The sequence below is a fragment of the Caretta caretta genome, chromosome 1, assembly GCF_965140235.1.
Source record: "Caretta caretta isolate rCarCar2 chromosome 1, rCarCar1.hap1, whole genome shotgun sequence".
In the NCBI taxonomy this organism is placed as follows: Eukaryota; Metazoa; Chordata; order Testudines; family Cheloniidae; genus Caretta; species Caretta caretta.
The window spans coordinates 187,425,691-187,441,924 of NC_134206.1; the positions used below are offsets into that span (position 1 = coordinate 187,425,691).

Consider the following 16,234-nt stretch of genomic DNA (forward strand, 5'->3'; position numbering starts at 1 on the left):
TTGCAGTAAGGGAGATTTAGGTTAGATATTGGGAACAACTAACTATGAAGCTAGTTAAGCACTGGACCAAGTTAGCAGCGGAGGGTATGGAAGCTCTGTCACTGGAAATTTTTAAGAATAGGTTAGACAAACACCTGTCAGGATGGTCTAAGGGCTTGTCTAAACTGCCCCACAGTTCAGACAATGGGGATGTGCTGCGCTGTAACCCCCTTCATGGATGCTGTCAGTGCAAACTTAAAGGGACCTTTAAGTTTGTGCTCACATCATCGATACAGGGATACACATCATCAATACTTTGGTGTACACTGTTATTCACACCCCTGTTGTTTGAACTGCGGGGCAATAGAGACATGCCCTAGGTGTACTTAGTCCTGCCTCGGGACTAGACAAGATGACTGGGCTGGGCTAGATGACCTCTTGAGGTCCCTTCCAGCCCTACGTCACTATGATTCTATTTTATAGAGTTCTTTGCATCCTGGCAGGGAAATTGTAAGTGTTCCTTCTCCTTCCCCCAAGCATCTGCTCTATGTTTGTTCCTGCTGTGGTCAATGCAGCCTGTTCCAGCGCAGTGTCAGACTCCTTCTCTCCAAGGTACAAAAGCAGCAGTGGATGGTGCGGGGGTGAAGGTGGTGAAAGAAAGAATATAGTGAGAGAATGAAGAAGAAGGCATATTCAGGATTCCAACAGAGAGCCAACTGACTGTAGGGTGGAGTGGGGGAAGAGAATGAATACATGTTTTTTATTTTATTTTTAAAATAATGAGGTAAAGCCACATACTCAGATTCTGAACACTTCCTGGAGGAAGGGAATCATGAACATATACACTTTTCTGGGTTATAGCCACAGAGCTGCATGTGGAGAAGGCAATAAAATGCCTGCTATGCATTTTGGTCCTTTTGCTATGCAATTTGGAGATCTTGGCTACACTTTGTGGTGTCTAGAAAGTTGAGAGGTGTGATTGGGGCCTTGCCAGAGGCAGGAACCTGAACATGCTCCCTAGGATAAAATGCAGATAAAATGCAGACATATAGGAATCCAGACAAAACGTCCTTCAGATACAATATAGAGGGATGTTATTATTTATATTATTGTAGCATGTAGGAGCCCCAGTCATGGACAAGGGCTCCCATTGTGCTAGGCGCTGTACAAACAAAACAAAAAGAGACAGTCCCAGCCCCAAACAGCTTACAGATAGAACAGAACCTACAGTCACGTGCACACACTCTCAGGTACAGATAGACAGGAACCTAGAAATGCATGGGACCACCCTATACTCACAAACAGGTGGTGCTCAAGACCCCTCACTGTTTCAGATTGAAGCCCACTGAATTGTTACAGAGCCCTTCCATTTTATAAAGCCATATATATGGGGAGTTTCCCATTGCACCTCTAACTTAGATGCTGATAAGACTGATCAGGGCCCAGCAGGAAACTGCCTTTATGCCCAGGGGATGATTTGTTCTCTTTTTTCTCTCTCTCATTCTGTAAAACATCTGTGAGTGATTTCCCCACGCTGACCCCAAAAGATGAAAGATCTGCATGGCTGGCTCCATGAACACCTGCCTGCCTGCCATGCCCAGCTACATGTGTTACACCACCATTGCTGATGAGCCATGTGATAGAGGATTTACTTGGGGTGGACTGAGATGGGGAAGAGAGAAACACAGAAATGGAGGAGGTGTAACAACAGTTCTGTGGTTGGGCTGGATGGACAGAGAAGCATTTTCCCAGTGCAGGGATGGTCTGGAAGAAGAGGTAAAGCTGCCTCCTGAACTGGCAACCCCACCACTCCTGTCAGAAGGTTTGGAAGGGGGCACCTCAGGGGCATGATATGGGCGAAATGAGGGGCAGGACAAAGCAATCTAATGCCCAGTCCTCCGCTGGCATCAGGTTCCTGAGCACATCTAACTTACATTGTGACACGGCAACTCCGAATCAGGGAGCCATTACCAATGTATTGCCACACTCATGCACTTAAAAATCATGCATCCAGTGTGCGTTTCTTTGCACTTATCATTGCTGAATTTCATCTGCCATTTTCTTGCCCAGTCACCCAGTTTTGTGAGATCCCCCTATAATTCTTTGCAGTCAGCTTCGGACTTAATTATCTTGAATAACTTTGTATAATCTGCAAATTCTGCCATTTAACTGTTCATCCCCTTTTCCAGATCATTAATGAATATATTGAACAGCACAGGTGCCAGTATAGAAACCTGGGGGACCCCACTGTTTACCTCTCTCCATTGTGAAAACTGACCTTTTATTCCTACTCTTTGTTTCCTATTTTTTAACCAATTACTGATTCAGGAGAGGACCTTCCCTCTTATCCCATGACTACTTAGTTTCCTTAAGAGCCTTTGGTGAGGGACCTTGTCAAAGGCTTTCTGGAAACCCAGTACAGTAACTCCTCGCTTAACCTTGTAGTTATGTTCCTGAAAAATGCAACTTTAAGCAAAACGATGTTAAGCGAATGTAATTTCCCCATAAGAATTCATACAAATAAGGAGGGTTAGGTTCCAGGGAAATTTTTTTCACCAGACAAAAGACTATATTTTATATATATATACACAGTATAAGTTTTAGACAAACAATTTAATTCTGGTACACAGCGATGATGATTGTGAAGCTTGGTTGAGGTGGTGAAGTCAGAGGGTGGGATATTTCCCAGGGAATGCCTTACTGCTAAATGATGAACTAGCAATTAGCTGAGCCCTCAAGGGTTAACTCATTGTTGTTAATGTAGCCTCACGCTCTACAAGGCAGCACAAATAGAGGGAGGGGAGACAGGATGGCAGACAGAAACAGAGACACACACCGTGTGCGAGAGAGAAAGATTCACACCGCCCCTTTAAGTATGCCAACACCACTCTAAGTACACTGCCTTTTTAAGTAGATCCTCAAGTTGAGACAGCAGCTGCTGCCAGCAAGCTCCCTCTGTCCAGAACCCTGTCGTGTCCTGCCCCTGCTCTATAGAGATGGGGTAAGCGGGGAGAGGGGCAGGAGCAGGGAGGAGAGGGACACCCTGACATTAGCCCCCCTCTTGCCCCTCCTGCACAGCAAGCAGGAAGCTCCTGGGAGCAGCTCCAAGGCAGAGGGCAGGAGCAGCACAGGGCAGTGGGGGGAGGGACAGCTGAACTGCCAGCAACTGATAGCCTGCTGGGTGGCTGCTGCACAGGGAACTTAGGGGAGCAGGGAGCCGATAGGAGGACTGCTGGTCCATCCTGGTTCCAAGCCCCCCCCACTAGCTCCAACTGGCTGCTCTTTCTGCAAGCAGTGGGCAAAGCAGGTGGTTGCCAAACAACATTATAAGAGAGCTTTGCAGGGCTTTAAATGAGCATGTTCCCTGATTGATCAGCAACGTAACAACGAAACAGTGTTAACCGGGACAACTTTAAGTGAGGAGTTACTGTACACTATATCCACGGGATAACCCTTGTCCACATGCTTCTTGGTACTCTCAAAAAATTCTAATACATTGGTGAGGCATGACTTCCCTTTACAAAAGCTGTGTTGACTCTTTCCCAACAAATTGTCTGATAATTCTGTATTTTACTATAGTTTCTACAATCTGCCCAGTACTGTAATTGCCAGGATCACCTCTGGAATCCTTTTAAAAAATCACCGTTACAATAGCTACCTTCCGGTCATCTGGTGCTAAGGTTTGTTTCAGCAATAGGTTAAATACTACATTTAGTAGTTCTTTAATTTAATATTTGAGTTCCTTCAGAACTCTTGGGTAAATAGTGAATAGTCCTGGTGACTTATTTCTGTTTATTAATTTGTTCTAAAGCCTCTTCTATTGACACATCAGTGTGGCACAGTACTGCAGATCTGTCACTCCAAAAGAATAGCTCTGATGTGGGTATCTCCTCCACATCCTCTGCAGTAAAGACCGATGCAAAAAATTCATTTAGTTTCCTTGCAATGGCCTTGTCTTCCCTGAGTGCTCCTTTAACACCTGTGTCATCTAGTGGTTCCTGCTTCTGCTGTACTTACAAACATTCTTACTGTTAGTTTTTGCATCTTAAGCAAGTTTTTTCTCAAATTCGTTCCTGGCCTGCCTTACTATGCTTTTACACTTAACCTGCCAGAGTTTGAGTGCCTTCCTATTATCCTCACTAGGATTTAACTTCCAAATTTTACGGGACATTTTTTGCCTCTCACTGCCTCCTTTACTCTGCTGTTTAGCCACGGTGGCATTCTCTTGGTCCTCTTATTGTGTCTTCTGATTTGTGGTATACAATTAGTCTGAGCCTCTATTATGCTTTTTTTAAACACTCCCCTGGCTGCTTGCAGACATTTAACCCTTGTGACAGTCCTTTTAATTTCAGTCTAACAAGTGTTCCCATTTTTGTGTAGTTCCCCTTTTCAAATGTTACTGTGGTAGGTTTTTCTGGTATTATCCCCACTACGAGGATGTTAAATTTAATTACATTATGCTCACTATTACCGAGTGGTTCAGCTACAGTTAGTTCTCGGACCAGATCCAGTGCTCACTTAGGACTAAATCAAGAATTGCTTCTCTCCTTGTGGGTTCCAGGACTAGCTGCTCCAAAACGCAGTCTTTTATGGTGTCTAGAAAATTTATATCTGCATCAGGCCCTGAAGTGACATTTACCCAGTCAATATGGGGATATTGAAATCATCCATTATTATTGCTCGTTCTACTTTTGTAGTCTCTCTAACTTCTCTTAGCATTTCACAATCACTGTCACCAGCCTGGTCAGTAATATATTCCTACTGCTGTATTCTTATTATTCAAGCATGGAATTTCAATCCATAGAGATTCTGTGGTACAGTTTAGTTCATTTAAGATTTTTACTTTATTTGGCTCTATGCTTTCTTTCACATATTGTGCCTTTCCCCCACCAGGGTGACCTGCTCTGTCATTCCCATACATTTTGTACCGTGGTATTACCATGTCCCATTGATTATCCTCATTCCACCAAGTTTCTGTGATGCATATTATACTTATGTTCTCATTTAATGCCAGGCACTCTAGTTCATCCATCTTAGTATTAAGACTTCTAACATTTCTATATAAACATTGTTACCTTTTGTCAATATTCAGTAGCTTGCCTTCATGTGTTATTTTTAAGTGGGATTCTTTTACTTTTGAGCGTTTCTTACTAGCTCCTACCTGTCCTTTGCCAACTTCTTCCTTATCCTCTTTACTAGGATACAGAGTTCCCCCTTTAATAAATTCATTGCTAAGTCTCTGCCAGAACTGCGCAATCCTCCACCCCATTGGCACCCCCCTTAGTTTAAAATATCCTCTACAACCTTTTTGAGTTTACGTACTAGCAGTCTGGTTTCATTTTGTTTTAGATGGAGCCTAGCCCTCCTGTACAGACCACTACTTCCACAAAAGGCTCCTGTGTACCTAATAAACCTAAATCCCTCCTCCCTACACTATCATTCATCCAAGCATCAATACCTGAACTTCCGCCTGTCTTTCTGACCCTGTGTGTGGAACTGGAAGCATTTCATAGAATGCTACCATGGAGGACCTGGACTTTAATCTCTTATCTAGCAGACTAAATTTGGCCTCTGGGACCTCTCGCCTACCTTTCCCTATGTCACTGGCACCTACATTACCACAACCACTGGCTCCTCCCCAGCCCTACCTATTAGGCTATCTAGATGTCTCATGAGATCTGCTACCTTCAATTCTGGCAGGCAGTTTACCATGCAGTTCTCCTGGTCATCTCAAAGGTTACTAACATCAAGATATATCACATCTACAACTCCCCCATCCACCATGCCAGTAACCTTGTTAGAAGGAAATTTGGTTGGTTTGGCATGATTTGTTCTTGACAAATCCATGTTGGCTATTCCCTATAACCCTACTGTCCTCTAGGTGCTTACAAATGTTCTGTTTAATAAATTGTTCCAGTATCTTTCCAGGAATCAAAGTTAGGCTGGTCTGTACTTCCCTACGTCCTTTTTGTTTCCCATGTTAAATATAGGTACTATGTTTGCCCCTTCGAGTCCTCTGGGACCCCACCTCTTCTCCTGAGATTGCTTATTTCAGAGCCTAAATAAGGTTTTAGGAGCCTAATTTTAGGTTCTTATATTTGTAAATCTTGGCCCGGGATGGGTGTTATGATTTACCAATAATACAATAATAAAATGCATTTTAGAACTTTAGATCACTCAATAAGGGAGCAAACACACTCAAAACTATCAGAAAATAAAATGAGGAGCATATGAGAATAGGTAGAGAAACCATAACTGGCTATAACAAACTTTGGGGGGTCTGTTCCACCCAGACCTACAGAGCAAGAGAGCTTAAATAGAGCTTTAAACTAGGAATTTGGGGGAGATGGTTGGGAGATGTCCAGGTAATCTCCACGCTGGATTTTAGCATTGAGAGGAAAGAAAACGAAGTAAGAAAGGATACAGCCATGGGTAGGAGGAAGGGCAGTGTAGATACCAGTCTAATAGGTTATACTGGCTGTAGAATGACCGTGCCTAATAGGGTACAGAATGTGAGTGAGGCCAAACAGCAAAAATTAAGATGTTTGTACACTAATGCGAGAAGCCTAGGTAACAAAATGGAGGAACTAGAGCTACTGGTGCAGGAAGTGAAACCAGATATTATAGGGATAACAGAAACATGGTGGAATAGTAGTCATGACTGGACTACAGCTATTGAGGGGTATGTGCTGTTTAGGAAAGACCGAAATAAAGGTAAAGGTGGTGGAGTAGCATTGTATATCAATGATGAGATAGAATGTAAAGAAATAAGAAGCGATGAAATGGATATGACTGAGTCCGTCTGGGCAAAAATTACATTGGGGAAGAAAACTATTAGAGCCTCCCCTGGGATAGTGCTTGGGGTGTGCTATAGACCACCGGGATCTAAGTTGGATATGGATAGAGCCCTTTTTAATGTTTTTAATAAAGTAAATACTAATGGAAACTGTGTGATCATGGGAGACTTTAACTTCCCAGATATATGGAGGATGAGTGCTAGTAATTATAATAGGGCTCAGATTTTCCTAGATGCAATTGCTGATGGATTCCTTCAGCAAGTAGTTGCTGAACAGACTAGAGAGGATGCCATTTTAGATTTGGTTTTGGTGAGTAGTGAGGACCTCATAGAAGAAATGGTTGTAGGGGATAGTCTTGGCTCAAGTGATCATGAGCTAATTCAGTTCAAACTGAACGGAAGGATTAATAAAAATAAATCTGCAACTAGAGGTTTTGATTTCAAAAGGGCTGACTTTCAAAAATTAAGGAAATTAGTTAGGGAAGTGGATTGGACTGAAGAATTTATAGATCTAAAGGCAGAGGAGGCCTGGGATTATTTTAAATCAAAGCTGTAGAAGCTATCGGAAGCCTGCATCCCAACAAAGGGGAAAAAATTCATAGGCAGGAGTTGTAGACCAAGCTGCATGAGCAAGCATCTCAGAGAGGTGATTAAGAAAAAGCAGAAAGTATACAGGGAGTGGAAGAAGGGAGGGATCAGCAAGGAAAGCTACCTTATTGAGGTCAGAACATGTAGGGATAAAGAGAGACAGGCTAAAAGTCAAGTAGAGTTGGACCTTGCAAAGGGAATTAAAACCAATAGTAAAAGGTTCTATAGTCATATAAATAAGAAGAAAACAAAGAAAGAAAAAGTGGGACCGCTAAACACTGAGGATGGAATGGAGGTCAAGGATAATCTAGGCATGGCCCAATATCTAAACAAATACTTTGCCTCAGTCTTTAATAAGACTAAACAGGATCTTAGGGATAATGGTAGCATGACAAATGGGAATGAGGATATGCAGGTAGACATTACCATATTTGAGTTAGAAGCGAAACTCAAACAGCTTAATGGGACTAAATTGGGGGGCCCAGATAAAATCTTCATCCAAGAATATTAAAGGAATTGGCACATGAAATTGCAAGCCCATTAGCAAGAATTTTTAATGAATCTGTAAACTCAGGGGTTGTACCGTATGATTGGAGAATTGCTAACATAGTTCCTATTTTTAAGAAAGGGAAAAAAAGTGATCCGGGTAATTATAGGCCTGTTAGTTTGACATTTGTAGTATGCAAGGTCTTGGAAAAAATTTTGAAGTAGAAGGTAGTAAAGGACATTGAAGTCAATGGTAATGGGACAAAATACAACATGGTTTTACAAAAGGTAGATCGTGCCAAACCAACCTGATCTCCTTCTTTGAGAAAGTAACAGATTTTTTAGACAAAGGAAATGCAGTGGATCTAATTTACCTAGATTTTAGTAAGGCGTTTGATACCGTGCCACATGGGGAATTATTAGTTAAATTGGATAAGATGGGGATCAATAAGAAAATTGAAAGGTGGATAAGGAATTGGTTAAAGGGGAGACTACAACAGGTCCTACTGAAAGGTGAACTGCCAGGCTGGAGGGAGGTTACCAGTGGAGTTCCTCAAGGATCAGTTTTGGGACCAATCTTATTTAATCTTTTTATTACTGACCTTGGCACAAAAAGTGGGAGTGTGCTAATAAAGTTTCAGAGTAACAGCCGTGTTAGTCTGTATTCGCAAAAAGAAAAGGAGTACTTGTGGCACCTTAGAGACTAACCAATTTATTTGAGCATAAGCTTTCGACGAAAGCTTATGCTCAAATAAATTGGTTAGTCTCTAAGGTGCCACAAGTACTCCTTTTCTTTTTGCTAATAAAGTTTGCGGATGATACAAAGCTGGGAGGTATTGCCAATTTAGAGAAGGACAGGGATATCCTACAGGAGGATCTGGATGACCTTGTAAACTGGAGTAATAGTAATAGGATGAAATTTAATAGTGACAAGTGTAAGGTCATGCATTTAAGGATTAATAACAAGAATTTTAGTTATAAGCTAGGGACGCATCAATTAGAAGTAACGGAGGAGGAAAAGGACCTTGGAGTACTGGTTGATCATAGGATGACTATGAGCTGCCAATGTGATATGGCCGTGAAAAAAGCTAATGCGGTCTTGGGATGCATCAGGAGAGGTATTTCCAGTAGGGATAAGGAGGTTTTAGTACCGTTATACAAGGCACTGGTGAGACTTCACCTGGAATACTGTGTGCAGTTCTGGTCTCCCATGTTTAAGAAGGATGAATTCAAACTGGAACAGGTACAGAGAAGGGCTACTAGGATGATCCGAGGAATGGAAAACTTGTCTTATGAAAGGAGACTCAAGGAGCTTGGCTTGTTTAGCCTAACTAAAAGAAGGTTGAGAGGAGATATGATTGCTCTCTATAAATATATCAGAGGGATAAATACCGGAGAGGGAGAGGAATTATTTAAGCTCAGTACCAATGTGGACACAAGAACAAATGGATATAAACTGGCCACCAGGAAATTTAGACTAGAAATTAGACAAAGGTTTCTAACCATCAGAGGAGTGAAGTTTTGGAATAGCCTTCCAAGGGAAGCAGTGGGGGCAAAAGATCTATCTGGCTTTAAGATTAAACTCGATAAGTTTATGGAGGAGATGGTATGATGGGATAACATGGTTTTGGTAATTAAATATTCATGTAAATAGGCCCAATGGCCTGTGATGGGATATTAGATGGGGTGGGATCCGAGTTACCCAGGAAAGAATTTTCTGTCGTATCTGGCTGATGAATCTTGCCCATATGCTCAGGGTTTAGCTGATCGCCATATGTGGGGTCGGGAAGAAATTTTCCTCCAGGGCAGATTGGAAGAGGCCCTGGAGGTTTTTTGCCTTCCTCTGTAGCATGGGGCACGGGTCACTTGCTGGAGGATTCTCTGCTCCTTGAAGTCTTTAAACTACAATTTGAGGACTTCAATAGCACAGATATAGGTGTGAGGTTTTTTGCAGGAGTGGTGGGTGAAATTCTGTGGCCTGCATTGTGCAGGAGGTCAGACTAGATGATCATAATGGTCCCTTCTGACCTAAATATCTATGAATCTATGAGCAAGATACTGAGATTATACTTTTACACCTACCATGTACATATAGTTGAAAGATTCTTTGGTAGACAAGATTTCCAGTTTTGTTATTCACGCTCACTGTGTATTGTCCTTCATCCTCTTTCTTTGTATTCTTAAGTGCTGAGGTTCCATTAGAAAAGACAGTAAACCGAGTCATATGATATGTCCCTTTATATAACAAAGTATTCCTCTTCTTCCAGATGATCTCAGCAGGGTATTTGAAGTCAGGATAATCGAGGTGAAATGTAACAAAACCACCCAGGATCCCATTTACAGTTGTCACATCACCGTGCACTGGAAATATAACACATGGAAAATAATTTTAGTTACAGAGCAGCACAGTATGTTCCTGGGCATGCTAATCAAACAGATAGATGTATTAAAATTAAGAAATGTGCACTAAGTATCCTAATGGCTAGATCAGGAGACTAGAAGGTAGGATTCCTGAGTCCTATTCCAGCTCTGCTACTAACTTGCTATATGGTCCTGGGCAAATCATTTAATTTCTCTCTTCGTCAGTTTCCCCATTTGTAAATGGGCTAATATTGTCAATATCTACCTCTTCATATTTATGAGGCTCAAAGAAGTAATTTTTCTAAATTGTTTGACATCCCCAGATGAAGGATGACATAAAGTATAGGACAGTGGTTTTCAACCTGTGTTTTGTGGACCCCGGGGATCCACAGAATATATCTAAGATTTCCAAAGAGGTCTGCACTTTCATTTGAAATTTTAGGGGTCCACAAATGAAAAAAAAAGTTGAAAACCACTGGTGTAGGATGTCAATAACCAATATATCCTCAGACAGAAGGTGGGCAAGTTCCAGCAGCTAATTCTAATCAAGTTACTTTTTGCAAACATGCAAAAAAATACAAATCCTCTATTGATTGTTGAAGTATCTAAAGTTTCTCACCATCATCTGAACACAATTCAGTGCAGCCCTCTTTTCAGCATGAAAACAATGCTATCAACTTACTGTATTACATAGATCATGCATTTTATTATTATTATTATTGTATTTCAAGTCAACATTGTCTTTGATACTCTTAAAAACATTGAAACCATTTTGTAGCGAGGTTGTCTATTTTTTTCAAAAACAACTTCACTATAAGCCAAAGGTTAGTATAGCCAGAAATACAATGTAATGAAACAATCAGGGAATTTCATTTTACTTCACTCTAAACTATGTATCAGTATGGGCTGATCCTGCACACTTTGAATTCAATGACAAAACTCCTGCTGATTTCAGCTGGAGCAGGATCAGATGTTTCCTCTGAGTTTAATAGAAACACATTGCAGTGCTAGTGATTTACTGAGAAATAAAAAAAGAAGTCTACAAGTAAATAAGCCTTACCTTGGAGGATAATAAGCGCACACAGCGTAAACTGGAAGGCAAAACTAGATGACATGTCAGGATCGATTTTTGCTCAGCTATTATATATACACATAAGTTTATGGACTTTTTATCAGGAACCCTCTACATCCCAATAGCTTTTCAGACTCCTATCTGATGTCTCTTGAAGATAGTGAACATTCAGAAACGATGCTTAGAGTCTCTTTAATCATTTCCTCAGTGACCCACAATAAAGCCCTCACATAGGGACAGTGGATCTACCGAAATAGCTTGTGGCTTTCCTCATTCTATCAGACAGATTCCAAACCTGTTACATACATGCATGCTAATAAACTTGCATATTGTCCACAGCATTGCAGCTGCTTAGAAGTGTGCACTACACAAGCCATTTCACAGCAGAAAATAACATTTTTCATATCCCTAATGTAAGAGAACTCACTCGAGCGAAAATGGAGACAAAGGTCAAAAATGAAAAAGTGCTGGTTTGTTTGGTTTTGGAGCCAAAGGGGGGCTTCTGCTAAACTAGGGAATTATTGGGCTGCCAATTAGGATTGCAGTGGTGTAAATAGCAATGGTGCAGAGTGCTCAAACTACCCACCCTCCAAATTGCGCAGAAGAAAGGACCAATATTCATAAGAGTCACCATTTTGACACCTATACTTACAGATGAATGGCCAGACCCATCAAATACCATATACATTTAGGGTTCACAAAGTCGACAGGTATGATCAGGATCTTTCTCCCTATAGAAAAGCAGAAATCTTGCCTTGCTTCTCTGCCTAAAGTACAGACAGAGAAGGAGTCAGAACATTTCAGGAAAAGTACAGATCCAGACACACAGGAGAAAGTACAAAATGGTCAGGAAACCCACCCACCCACAATCTCAGATACAGATATAGGAATCTGGACCGACTCTTCTTCCAGGAAGATGATGTACACCCTCCTCCCCACCTTTTGAGGTTCAAGTTCAACTGATTATAGAACCCATCCATTTGATCACCTAAATCTGGGTAATTGCATACTGCACCTTGAGTTTACTTGCTGAAGTAGACTAACCTAGCCATAACTGGAAGCATAACTGGCAAACTTTTCTTCCAGAGCTTCTGCCATCATGAATAAACTATACTGATGGGGGACTGATATTAAAGAGGAAAACTCGTGCTCTTTTGATGTTGTCTATCAGTAAGAAAGATTCCCCACAAATGGTCATTTTACCAATTGTCATGACCCAGGGAGAAGTGTTTCCCCGATAAACCAAACTCTTCAGTCAATATGTTTAAGGATGTCCTTTTAAAGTAATCATAGTTTTAGTTACCCTCTCCTGAGGCCTGTCTGTATTAGTGCACAGGCTCTTGTGACTGGCAGACAATAACTACACTCCAGTCAACGGCATCATTTCCAAAAAAACTGGGGAGGAAAAAGAGAGGGGCAGAGTTGTGGCAGCATAGAGAACATTATATGTGATTATATTATAACTGGCAAAGTCTTGGGGCCAGGGGGGCAAAGAGTGAAGCAAAGATTTACAAAAATTCTGGGGGTTTGGTAACTGCTTCCCTTGCCTCATAGCAAATGACAGTCCTAGCTCCAGAGGCAACTGTGGCAGCCATTTTGGATAAATGTAAATGTAAAACATACTAAATGTTGGCAGTTTCTCCCTCAGCTTATATTGAGAAGATTGTTGGCCACACCTCTTTCTGGGGGAATGCATGCCAGTGGGCAAAAGAAGTACTGTTATCATCTTGCATACACTTTTCCCTCACATACATGATAGTACTTTCTCATAGCCGATCTTTAAACACTGTGATTTTTCTTCCCTCCAGCATTCAGTGAAGCACATCCTTGCTTTTTCTAGTGAGACTTGCCTTAAGGCTGAATATGATCTAATTGCAGGCATTGTTAGATCATTAAATCCAATAGAACCATCTGTGGTTCCAGAGTCAGCTACTCCCCACAAATTTCACTCGGCCCTTTATGGCCATTCAGGTTCTTTGCAGCTGGGTGCATGTCCAGGCTATCTGTTGCATGGACAGTGTTAATGAATTGAGTCTCCAACAATTATCATCCATTACAGACTGATTTTCAACATTTCACTAGTGTTTAGTGTAAACCATAAATTAAGAAGTGTACAATGCTACACAGTATTTAGGGTTTATTAATGCAATCAGTTTGAAGCTTGCTGCTTTTATTCTGAAGTGTTAAAATGTTATTAAAAATAATTCCCCATGCTCCCAATTTCAGATTCTAGGTCATAGTTAAGATCCCTTGGAGAATTTTATACATTGGGTTATGAGCTTTGTCAAAGGTGTTTTTTTTTTTTTAAAGTGGAACCCCATCTGAGGAAATGGAGCTCAGGCATTAGGTACATCATGACTCAGTGAATCCACTCCTGACACTGAAAAAAACTACTAGTTGCTGAGAATGAGCTCCTCATTACATTGTGCCTGTTTAACCCATCTGTAAGACAGGGTGTAATACTTGCCTACATCACAGGGATGCCACGAGACTTAATGCTCATTAAGAGTTTTGGCATCCTAGGACAAAACACGCTCTACATTCTGCTTATAGCAACAGTAATTTAGAGTCTGGAGATGAGTTAGAAAAATAACAACTGAGTTTAACTGAACTGTGTGTGTTAGAGAAACTTGTATAAGCTTCCACAAACCCCAACCCATGAAACTCTTCAGCAGGATATCAAGTGATGGTACAGTGAAGCAGTGAAACACAGTTTAGAAGTATTACACCATGAAAGCTACCTCTCATCGGCTGATCATATCCAACAAACATGGCATTGTTTCTATCAGCAAGTGAAAGCCAAATTAAATGCTTTTATAGCTGACATGTACAACATACTACAAGATGAAAGCAAAATACTTTATTACAACAATTATACACCATCTAACATAAGAAACTCAGAAAATACAGTATCTGAAATTATTGCAAGTTAATATGTTTAAAATTCAGCCCATTCGCTAATGATGCATCAGCTTTTTGCTGAAATAGCCCCGTGTGCAACCTCCAGGCTAAGGCTCAATGTAGCTTCCTTTCGAATGTGACGTTAGTAGAATGAGCATCAATGTTATCTATAGAGAGTAAAGATTGTGAAAAAATTCCAAAGATTTTTCTTCTGTCTACTTTGCAATTGAGCCCAGAACTGGAATGCAATGAGCAAAGGCTACTCTCATGCTGTTTACCTCAATGACTGGAAGCTGAAGTGACAGACATGGTATCTTCTCCTGAAGTTCCAGCCTAATTTTGTAAAGGCACATTATTTTCACACCTCTGATAAGATAAGTGGAAAGATCATTCTAAAGTTTGGTTCTCTGTTCAGATAGGTACCCGGTCTCTGATCCCTCTGAGATTCACTCATTAATTTGTTAGTCTCTAAGATGCAACAAGTCCTCCTTTTCTTTTTGCTTCAATTCAGGAATCAGAGGGTGTGCAAGAGACGTGTACTGTAATGTGTATATGATGAAAGGGTAAGTGGAAGCCTATCAAGAAAAATAATTAACAAGGGAGTGTAAGGTAAAGCAGATCCCCTTCCCCTATTTTACACTCTCAAAAATTGTGTTTTCTCTTACATCAGCCCATCTCACTACCTGGAGTGTAAATTTTATTCCTTTGCACACTCACTGAATACCACACTGATGGAACCTACACCACTTATGTGCACTGGCCCACTTTTCTTTAGACAACTTACACCTGAAAGACAACTTACATCTTCATTCATGTCACTAAGAATTTGGCCCAGTGAAGTTATACCTTCACTTACAGCAAGTCTAAATCATGCCCTGTACATCCAGGAAACTCACAGACCCAGCAGCACTCAGTGCACCAGCTAACATCCTGGAGATCCACATATTCCAATGGGAAGCCTGTAGGAAACACATTCCAGAACCACATGCACAGGCCACAAAAAGGGAGGCGTTAACATTGGAGTGTCTTCTTATTGCATCTATCAGGGTGCAGATTGTAGCTTTTCTTTGGGAGTAAATTATAGCAAAAAAAAAAAATATTGTACACACTAACTCGCTCTCTCACTAGCAGTATCCATCTATCAATGAATTTACAGAGGATCTGATTACCATGGTATCTAGAGGGAATATATCTACAGTACTTGGAAAAGTCTCTCAACTCATTGCACAAGCACAGCTCGTACCTAAACATGGAGTCAAGAAATCTACACTAGAATGTAGCTGGGAAAGGGTTGGAAATCTGATATTTATTTTTTAAAATAAAAGGAGCGCCGCTGTACAAGGGGAGGAGAGGAATGAGGGACACCCTGGGGAAGACGCAGTGAGGCGCACCCCTCCCTGCCCCCTGCCAGGGTGGGCTGTTATGTTTGATAGTAAACATATCTTTCAAAGACTAACTGTCATTTTGAAAAATGTTGGTCCCACAATGTTCCATGGCACTTGGAAGCCACAAGGGGTCATACAAGGGGACACTGAGACTCTTGTTGATGACATCCCCAAATCAGGATGAGGCTGTAGGCCAGGAGTTTCATGAGCCCCAACAGCCTTTTCCGGTTGAGGCAGTAAAATAGAGAGGAGGAATGTGAACGGAGAAGAAATCTGATGGGAAGAAATGACAGCGAGTATCTGGGACATTGTCTCCATTAACCTATAGTGCCTTATTTCCCTTAATTGAAACAATTAGAAGAGGGAGTGTGGGTAGGTGGTTAAGGCGGAGTATTGAGAGCAAATCACATGCCTAGATTTCCAAAAGTGACTAGCATTTTTGAGTCCCTTAGTTTTTGGTGTCCAGTTTGAGGGCTACCTTTCTGAGGGTGGGGGCTCAGCACTTTCTGAAAAATCAGGCCCTTTTATGGCATCACAAGTTGGCCGCCAATATTGCTAGTCACTTTGAAAATGTTGGCCTTCCCCGCTCAATGTTCTCATGCACAAGATGGACCTAATAGCTACTATATCTCACGAGGCTTAATACACTCATGCTTACAAAATGCT

The 16,234-nt window shown here is 41.3% G+C and overlaps 1 protein-coding gene and 1 long non-coding RNA gene across 2 annotated transcripts in view; one reads left to right on the forward strand and one right to left on the reverse strand.

Annotated features, from left to right (window-relative positions):
- Positions 1-11,446, reverse strand: part of LOC125644842 (uncharacterized) — a 31,063-nt gene extending 19,617 nt beyond the window's left edge. The window contains exons 1-2 of the mRNA XM_048869425.2: positions 11,271-11,446; positions 9,932-10,210 (exon numbers count right to left, since the gene is read on the reverse strand). Coding sequence (XP_048725382.2) covers positions 9,932-10,210; positions 11,271-11,325 — 334 coding nt within the window. The 5' untranslated portion in view covers positions 11,326-11,446. The remainder of the gene's footprint in view (positions 1-9,931; positions 10,211-11,270) is intronic.
- The window catches only part of LOC142068549 (uncharacterized), a 67,782-nt gene that overhangs the window by 1,462 nt on the left and 50,086 nt on the right, over positions 1-16,234 (forward strand). The gene's annotated exons all lie outside the window — the stretch shown is intronic.